The sequence below is a fragment of the Phoenix dactylifera genome, unplaced genomic scaffold, assembly GCF_009389715.1.
Source record: "Phoenix dactylifera cultivar Barhee BC4 unplaced genomic scaffold, palm_55x_up_171113_PBpolish2nd_filt_p 000407F, whole genome shotgun sequence".
NCBI classification, from domain to species: Eukaryota; Viridiplantae; Streptophyta; class Magnoliopsida; order Arecales; family Arecaceae; genus Phoenix; species Phoenix dactylifera.
In genome coordinates, this window is record NW_024067848.1 from 169,242 (window position 1) to 178,979 (window position 9,738).

The 9,738-nt window shown below is 42.2% G+C and overlaps 1 protein-coding gene across 1 annotated transcript; it reads left to right on the top strand.

The window, feature by feature from the left end:
* The first annotated feature begins 6,159 nt into the window (after window positions 1–6,159).
* LOC103722409 (7-deoxyloganetin glucosyltransferase-like) lies at window positions 6,160–8,883 on the top strand. Its single transcript, XM_008812961.3, has 2 exons — window positions 6,160–6,714; window positions 7,806–8,883. The coding sequence occupies exons 1-2, from the start codon at window positions 6,222–6,224 to the stop codon at window positions 8,747–8,749; spliced, it is 1,437 nt and encodes a 478-aa protein (XP_008811183.2). The 5' UTR covers window positions 6,160–6,221; the 3' UTR covers window positions 8,750–8,883.
* Window positions 8,884–9,738: the final 855 nt, after the last annotated feature.

Genomic DNA, 9,738 nt, shown 5'->3' on the forward strand with positions numbered 1-9,738 from the left:
TTAAATAATCTACTTTCCAATATTAGACTCAAAAATAATATAGGCAATATTTGGTGAGTTATGCTGCGGATGGATGTCTTTAACTTTGATGTTTTTGAGATTAATTGGATGTTGTTGTTTAAATTATTTTATTTAAGATTATAGATGCTTTAAAATTTGATTGTAATTACCCTTTTTAAAAAGTTTTATTGTTAAATTTGAGAATTATAGGCAAGTCTTGCCTATATTGTGAGACTAGGCTTTGTGGAATGCATGGTCATTTGTCAAATCTATGACTTATGCCATTTATGGGGTCATAACAAGTATGGTACTCTATGGTGGAGAGCAATATTGCACCTACGGAGCCTATTTACCAAATTCACATTTTGCCTGGTTGTGCTAGCCTATGTGACGTAGTTGAAGATGGGTGCTGCTAACTTTTTGTGGATGATGGCTGAAATTGGCTGGACTCCATTCTTCGTTAATTTCGAGATCCCCTTCTTAGCGCTAAGGTAAGGCTAAGGCGTAGTCCCATCTGCCTAGTCACGAATTGATGTGATGATCTGCAGCGCCTGCGCTGTACTGGCCGGACCATGTTGTATTTCATAGCCCGCTCGCCTCCCCTTCCCCTGTGCCCGGACACAGAAGAAAAAATGAATGATCTTACTGCCATTTCTTCTCCTTTTGTTCCACTTCTTCCATCCCGGCTCTATGCCTTCTGTCAAACAAATATTCGATCCTAACATAGAATAGAAATTGGATGAATAGGAATCGGACGTGCCTGGTGAATTTGATTGGTCCAGGCTGAAATGATTTTTGTATCAGAGCAACCATCCCACTTCCATTCTGCGTCACTATGTGAAAGTATATTTTCTAAATTTGGTTACAAAAGCATCTTATGCATGCATTTTTAATATCTTTAATGCAGATTTTTGTTGTTCAGTAAATATTGAGAAGTGTGACAACTCTACTAGTTGTGTAAAGGAAAGGGATCCATCGCATGGAGTTTGGATCCTCTCCAATCACTTGAAATATGCCAATTTTTATACGAATCTAGCAGCGACCCTCTATTCTCTTTGTTCAACTTTGATGCTCACAAATGATAAGAGCAACTAAAGGTTTCATATCCAAAGCATTACAAAATTAAAAATTTCATATATTAATATATTTATTTATATAAAATAATAAGGGTATGTTTGGTTTGCCATCGGAATGGATTGAAATAAAAATTGGAATGGCTATATTCTTTGATACATTTAGTTCGTGATTGGAATCGGAATCGGATTTGAATACTAGAAGAGGGTTGAGATTAGATTTTAAGAGATTGGAGCATTTCGTTCCTCCTTAGAATTAGAATGAGAATAAGTATGCTCTTGTAACAATCTAGAAGTTCATCCAAAAAGGCTAGCCGGAAGGTGTTATTTATGTTCATGGTCCTATATAAGCATCCAAGATCTATCCATCGAATAACTAATATGGGACTAAGCACACGCCCACATGAATCATTACATACTCTCCCCATTTAAGTCCTAGCATCCTCGCCAGGTTAAGAGTTCAAATCCATTCAAGTCCAATTACAAATACCACGATCAGCTTGTGGTCGGCTCAAATATATCAACGCAGCATGTCTCCTAGTCCACCTAGGTCAGAGCCGGATTCGCTCTGAGCCGCATCGATACTCACACCTCTAAACCAAATGGTTTGAATAAAAAAACACTAATTCATATTTTTATTCCTAATCAAATATACCCTAAATGATATTAACAAATGCCATTACGAACTTAGATAAGTCACACGTACGTTTTTAGAACATAAAGCTTTTGAATCAAAACCTTAACTAATTTATTTAGCTGAGAAAAGTCCAAGAAAACATCCATAAAAAATCAAGAATTCAAGATTTTTTTTTGGTAATCCAGATATATCATACTGTCCTAGCATAGATACATCCGAAAAAGTCAAAAAAAAGGTGGTGGTGGAGGGGAGAGGTGAAGTTAGATAGCCATTACATCTCCAAGTATCAAAATGTTGTGCAACAAAGGCTGATAGGCCTAAAGTGACGTGACTCTATGCACTCCTGCCTCTTAGGAATCAGAGTAACAAAGGTCTCCATCCTTCCTTTGGTATCGTGGTTGTGTGGAAGAACTATTGAATAGAGGCCACTACCTCATACTGGCAAATAGCCCAGTACCTCCTAAAGAAGAAGGGGGAAAATCGGTCCAACCCCAGTGTCTTATCCTCCGCTAGAAACCAGATTGCCTCTTGGACATCCGTAGCCGTCACCAGCCTGATCAGGTCTTCGTTCTCAGATTTTGATATTATCACCTCAAGTCCTAGTCTAAAGATGTGATCCTCACTCCCTATCTAGGCCGACCACCTCGATTTGAAGAACTGCAAAAGCTCCCAGCTAATGCTCCCTGCATCCTTCGTCATCTAGCCGCAGATATCCCTTAAGTTTTGAGTTCAGTTTCTCTGTCTACTGATGAGAATAGCTTGATGAAAAAATCTAGTATTCATATCTCCCTCCATAATCCACTGCACCCTAGACTTCTAACGTCAGAAAGTCTCATGCTGGTGCAGAAGCAAATGATGCAGGGCCAACTGCGATACCAGACCAGCCAAGTCACCGGGTGATAGCTTTCGTCCTGCTCCTTCTTAGTCTATAGCCCGACAATACAACCTTCAGTCTCTTCTAGTCTTCTAATTATATTCTCTACCTCCTCCCTATTCCACCTCCGGAGCTGGCGTTTACGCAACTCAAGATTGCATGGCTCCCTATCATCGTGTTCCCCCGAAATGCCTTGTGCCACACTTCCCTCACAATATCCCAGGAGAGCAGATATGAGAGCCAGATCTTCTCGAACCGAAATGGGCAACATTACTAGGTAGCGCGCACCAGTGCTGGTGAGAATTGGGATGTGGTTCAAGCCAATGCGAGGCAAGTGCCAGACATGATAGTCTGAGTATCGCTGAATTTAGCCCGCCATGGCAAAGGCCCTATCAATCCTCACCTAGACTCTTGCTTGGTCCCACCGATTGTTACACCTGGTGAATCTTGGCCCAGAGAAACCCAAATCCACAAGGCTATTGGCCGAGATAAAATCTTGGAACTCAATGACTTCAATTTTGCTTGAGAACCGTTTACCCCTTGGCTTCTCCATCGGCCCATCAATGCAGTTGAAGTTGCCAACCACTAGAGTGGGGATGCCTTGCTGAATGATATAAGACACCTCACTTCACAGTTCTCTTTGGGCCCTATACTCAGTAGTCGCATACACAGCTGAAAAACACTAAGGGACGTCATTGTTTTCAGTTATAACAATAATTGCTTCCCAATTATATCTATTGATAATATCAAACTTTGCAAGGCTCAACCTCCACACAACCATAATACCTCCAAATAAACCCTAGGATTTAATAGCAAAAAATCATCACGAAGGGGGAAATTGGCGTATGGCCCTGTGAAGACTCCTACCAGAAAACCTAGTCTCCAATAGAACACATACATCCGGTCCATTCAAGTGTACTAACCTCCTTAAGGTGGCCGGGAAAGAAGGCTTCCCGGCCCCTCTGCAATTCCAAATAAGCAATTTCAGTGCACTTGATGAGAGTCCTCCCTCGGACAATCACCAACTCTAGCACTGGCCCCCACCTGGATTCCTCCAATCACGACCGTCCCTGCAGCCAAGCCACTGTTGCTGGATCCCTGCATCTCCCCTCCCAAAGCGACTTGGATTTTTCGGACAGCCTGACCATGGTCGGCATCCTCCTTCCACAGCATTGCTTCTCCGATCCGACGACCTCAGCCTCCACACCATCTCCCAATAGCATCCGAGGCTGCTATGGGTGGTCATTGAAGGCGCGTCCCAACTGGGTCCACCCAACAGCATCCTCGACCACCATGTCGTCCACCACCTCTGCACCGAACACCGCTGGGGGTTGAGCTCCTACCTCGTCTGCCAAAGCTGAGGTTGGTGAAGCTTGCTTAGAAGATCCCGCACAATCCGTCGGGGAAGATGGCAATCACAAAGGCAAGTGGGCCACCTCCAGTTGGGTTAGAGGCGGGCTAATTGCCTCCAGGTCTATACTAGCTTGATTCGCAAGCCCACACTCAGAGGGTGGGCTCCTGGCCTGTTTAAGGCTCGAGCCAGAGCTGGCCTCCAGCATGACCTCATCCACGTACCCAGGTCCATAGGCTGGACCTGCCACGTCCATGTTTTGAGCCGGTCCACCTCGCTCCACTACTCGCCCCCTAACTCCAACTTGGAGCCAAGTTGAAGAGTTCCATCGCTGATCTGAGCCAAGTCCAGCATGATATACACTTTTTTTGGGGACCTCCGACGAGCCACCTTCGATGGCTTCTGCTAACCATCGGAGTCCGATAGTGAGTCAATAGGACTTGACCAAGTACAAGGCGAACTCGACTCGGACTAGGACAAGCTGGTCCAAAAGTTGACTCTGGGGTTGACCCGGTTGTCTTCCTCACCCAAGCACCGCTTTTGAAGCCTCTTGGAACCTAGATCTTGGCCGTTGCAAGCCATGACCCGAACACAAAATCCTTCATATGGTCCAGCCCCTCCTCCGTCACAATCACTGTCCTTAGGTCCATATCTCCACCACCATGGGAACCGGGGCGACACCCCCACGTCCATGGCCCTCCATCACCAGCGCCGGCAAGGGAGATCGATATTCCTCCTCCTTATGTCCGATTCTACCACAAGGGTAGCAAAAAGACGACACATTCTCGTAGACGAAGCACTGCCAGAACACCCTATATCGCCCCCGAATTCGGATCCCGGGTTTGAGTGGATTTAGGGCATTAATTTCCAAATTTGCTCGCGCGTATCCTATCTTCCTCAATTGCTCGGTGATGTCATCAAGAACCAGCAGCCGGCCAGCCGAGCGCCGCCGTGATCTCCAAAATCAACGCCTTATCCCAATATTCCATCGACAGACATGGAAGCCAGACCCAAACCACCGTTGTCTTCACCTGGACACCGAGGATGAAGTCTGGAATGCATGGTTCCATTGCGTGTAGCTGTCTAGCCACCAACCATAGCCCGCTGGTCAGAGCCGCATCCTGATGTGCCTCTTTCCTTAAATGGAAGGTGAAGTGGGAAGGTGCAGTGGGCCTCCGCCACTGAAAAAGCTTCCACATTGTAGTCAAGTTTCCCCCGAGTTTTGAGATCTCAAGCAAACCACTCGGCAGGGACTCTCCACCCAACCTGCATGAAGATTAAAGCACTCACCCAGCCGACCGCTCAGAGAGCGCTCTCAGCTCACAGCCTAAGGTCTTTTTTAGTTGAAATAGAAAATTTTCAAACTAAAATAAATATTCTTGCTATCTTGCTGCCAAAGTTCACGTGATGGCCAGCCCGTTACACCAGTACTAAATTAATTTGCCTGGATAAGGTAAACAGTCTTTCTTCTGGAATTGGCTTGAGGTACAGTGTTGTGTTTCCTACTCCATGCAAGTTGTCGGGAAGCCCTGGAAGCACTGACAATTGTTTATTAATTCCATTCACGAGAGCCCATTTCCGGTGAATCTACGCTTCTATACAACGCAACCTCCACGATGACACCGCACCAATTTTGTTGGACGCTCGGCCTCGATATAAGAAAGGGCATAAATCGGAGAAGGAAACTCTGCAGAGTGGGAAAAAAAAAGAGAAAATTATAAAAAAACTTAATAGAATTAGAAATGCTATGGCAGCCGGTCTCTGTTCTTTTTTCTTTTATTTTTTAAATTCTTTCACTACATATATGAAAAATATTTAGGGTCAAAAGCCTCGATCATCTTCCGATTTCATCAAATTGAATGCGGATCAGTAGGAGAGCTGGACAGAATCCAAAATGAGTCACTACATGAAAAAGTTCGAATCGTGCCCAAATTATTGGAGACTCTAGGCTGCCCATATAACCTCTCGTTGACGTTCTCTTCTCTTTAAAATCAAATAACTTTATGAACTCTACACGTGGTGCCACCTTATAATAAGGGTGTAGCATTTCGAGCAACCAAGCCCAAATTTTATTATTTACCTTGCTTCAATCAAATTACATTGAACTATAGAATTAAAATGGATCATGTTATGCTCATCTCGCAAGTTGAACCATGTGAATTCACATGCCAAATTTCTAGTCCCAAGTATACATATAGCGGCAAGTTTCCAATCATGAGTTCCAACGGGCGCAAGAACACTGAAGAGAGCAGCACTTCCATCCTAACAAAGTGAAGCCTTTCAACAATGAGGCCTCACGCGGTCATCATCCCTTACACTGGTTCAGGCCACATAAACCCCATGCTGAAGCTAGCCAAGCTGCTTCATTCCAAAGGCTGCTACGTCACCTTCATCAACACTGAGTTCAGCCGCGAGCGCATTCTGAGGAATGAAGGGCCCAACGCTCTCAAGGGATCCGATGAAGGCTTCCGATTCGAAACCATACCTGGTAGTCTCTCACCTTCTGACCAGGAAAACCCACAGCAAGTCCTCAAACTGTGCCCCTCAACCCAGAAGAGCTGTGCTGCTGCTCTTGAAGAGCTGCTTGTGAAGCTTAACGACTCATCGGATGTGCCCCCAGTCACTTGCATTATACTCAATGGACTCATGATCTTTTCTCTGGACGTGGCTGAGAAATTGGGCGTCCCTGCGCTGGTGTTCTGCACAACGAGCGCTTGTGGTTTCATGGGCACCATTCACTTGGGAGAGCTCATTAAAAGAGGATATACGCCACTCGAAGGTACCTACTTTGCCTTGAATATTTCTATATTTTTCTTACGTTTTTTATTTGCATTTTTCTTAAAAATATTTATATTTGTAGTAGGGATATATCTAAGCGGTTGATTGGTTTGCTTGTTTTTAGATCATGTAAATGGAGGGATAAAAAAGCTTAGACTTTATTTTCCTTTGCTTTCCATTTTTCATATTTGTTGTACCATTTGACTTCTATATATTAATGCGCCGATGATAGGGTCTCCAAATCTAGGGATGAAAATAAGTCGGATAAAATCCGGCTATCAGTTTTCATATCTGATTTCGATCGGATTTAGATAGAAATTTTGATATTCGATCTAATCTGAAAACAAATTCAGATATTTACTTATAAATCTTGCTGGATTCAAATCCAAATTTATATTTTATATTATATCGAGAATCCAGCAAGCGGCCTTTCACTTCCATGATAAGCAATCCATCACCAATTTAAAATATTAATTTTTATGTATATATGTAGTTTATTTTACTTATTCATATATATATAAATATAAGCTATTAAATAATCATTTAATATACATTGTGATATTTTATATTTTAATTATTATTTTTATATTAAAATAAATCCTTCTCTCTTGGATAAAAATAAAAATAAATAACTATGTTTCCTCTTTATGATATTTTTAATGGAAACATGGTTAGACCAAAATGATGTAGACCTTTGACTCGGCTGATCTCTATATATGCAACTTACATCCATATTTTCATATGGATATAAGTAATATTACACTTGCATCCATATCCTTCAAAAAAAAAAAATAGATATACATGCTTAATATTTGATTCATAGATGTACCATTCCGAACAAATATATATGGATACTAATTTTAATATTCATTTAATATCAAAATCTATATTTGTATTCATAAAAAAAATATGGATACAAATTAATATGTATCCATATCCAGCGCTAGCCAAATACTCTGGTCTCGCACAAATTAATGGATTTCTTAAGAAAAGAAGTATAAATCTTTCTTTTGTTTTAAAATTCTCTGTCTGGATGGGCCCTCTGGCGTGATTATAATGCCATGGCATGATTAGTCCCCTTGTTTTGTGTAGATGAGCGTTGCTTGACAAACGGCTACCTCGACACGGTAATAGATTGGATCCCCGGGATGAAAGATATTCGTCTGAGAGACCTGACTAGTTTCCTTAGAACAACCGATCCTGATGATTCTCTCCTCAAGACCGAGATGGAGGAGACAAATAACACATTCAGAGCTTGGGGTCTCATCCTCAACACATTCGATCGCATGGAGTGCAATGTCTTGGATGCTTTGAAACGTATGTTCCCTCGGATGTACACCGTAGGGCCTTTGTCAGCACTACTCAATCAGACGACCGAAAACCAATGGAATTCAGTGCGCTTAAGCCTTTGGGAAGAAAATCATGGCTGCCTCCAGTGGTTGGACACTCAGAGAGCTGCTTCCGTCGTCTACGTGAACTTCGGAAGCCTCACGACCATGACGGTCGAGCAGCTGATGGAGTTTGCATGGGGAGTTGCGGATAGCAATCATCCCTTCATGTGCATCATCAGACCTGATCTTGTTGCTGGTGGACTTGAGGCACTGCCGAAGGAATTCATCATAAAAACCGAGGACAGGAGCTTCCTCACTAGTTGGTGTCCGCAAGAAGAAGTGCTCTCTCATCCTGCTATTGGTTGCTTTCTGACGCATAGCGGTTGGAATTCGACCATGGAGAGTGTGTGTGGTGGTGTACCAATGATATGCTGGCCAAACTTCGCAGACCAATACACTAATTGCAGATATGCTGACAAGGAGTGGGAAATAGGCGTGGAGATTGACCAAGAAGTGAAGCGGGAGCAAGTTATGGGTACGGTGAGGGAAGTAATGGAAGGAGAGAGAGGTAAGGAGATGAGGAAGAATGCCATGAAATGGAAAGAGAGGGCAGAGCAAGCTACTAGACAAGGTGGATCTTCTTATGAAAACATGGAAAGATTAGCCAAGGACCTGAACCAGTTCATGATCATGAGGACTGGATAGTTTAGTTATATTGGTGCAATGGTGCATTGTGAGAGGGGAATAATGCAACTTGGTAACCTATGCACCAAGCTTTTGTGGTTGTGTGTGCTCTTCTAAAGTTCAGCAATCAAGTATCTTATCTGCTCATTCTAATATTCTTATTGCAGATCATCATTGTGCAATAAAAACTGAAAGATTTGATTAATCTAGCTGAATCGATTGGTATAAAAGACTAGCCAAAAGATCCAATGTATAGTGTAACAAATCAAGACCTTTCTAAAAAAGCTAGCCAGAAGATGTTATGTGGATTTTTTGGTCTTGTATAAGTAGCCATTATTGACCCAGTGCATAGCCGGAAAGCGTTATCCAAAGATTCTATACGAGTGTTTGTGGATTTTTGATCACAGAATAAAGATTCTATCCAAAGATGACACATGGCCGGAGAAAGCAGAGCAAGCTACTAGGCAAGGTATATAGATCTTGAAAACTAGAAATTCCTGACTGTAATCAGCTTATAGTAGAAAGAAAGGTTAGTAATTTGGCTACTGTGCCAAAATTTATCAATGCTTTTTACTAGCGCTGATATATTACAATACTTAAAAACGTTGAAAGTGGAAGAAGTAGTTATCCCGGCGTTTTTTGGTAAGCATCGTTGGAAGCCAAAAATTAGATGACACATAAGCATCAGAGATGATTTACCGATGCTTTTCTACAAGCATCATCAGGAGCCTTCCAAATTCTAGAGTTGTTTGATTTCAGACTTATTTAATTTGATCTCTAAGATTATATCCCAATCTATAATAACCTTATAATTAATTTATGTTCAAATCCAATAATGAACCCCTTTGCTCCTTTGGTCAGCCTTTGACACACACTAATTCAGATACACATTAGCTAGGTCCATGACAGAATGCATCATAGCTTTTGGGAGCCTTCATAAAGAGAATAAAAGAAACAAATAGATAAACTTCATGCAAATGCTATCTTCAATATCAATCTCTATATGTGTG

Excerpts from the sequence above, each read along its gene's own strand:
- LOC103722409 (XM_008812961.3), top strand. The coding sequence starts at position 6,222 with ATGAGGCCTCACGCGGTCATCATCCCTTACACTGGTTCAGGCCACATA. Across the intron at positions 6,715-7,805 it reads AGGATATACGCCACTCGAAG|ATGAGCGTTGCTTGACAAAC; the intron begins GTACCTACTTTG and ends TGTTTTGTGTAG.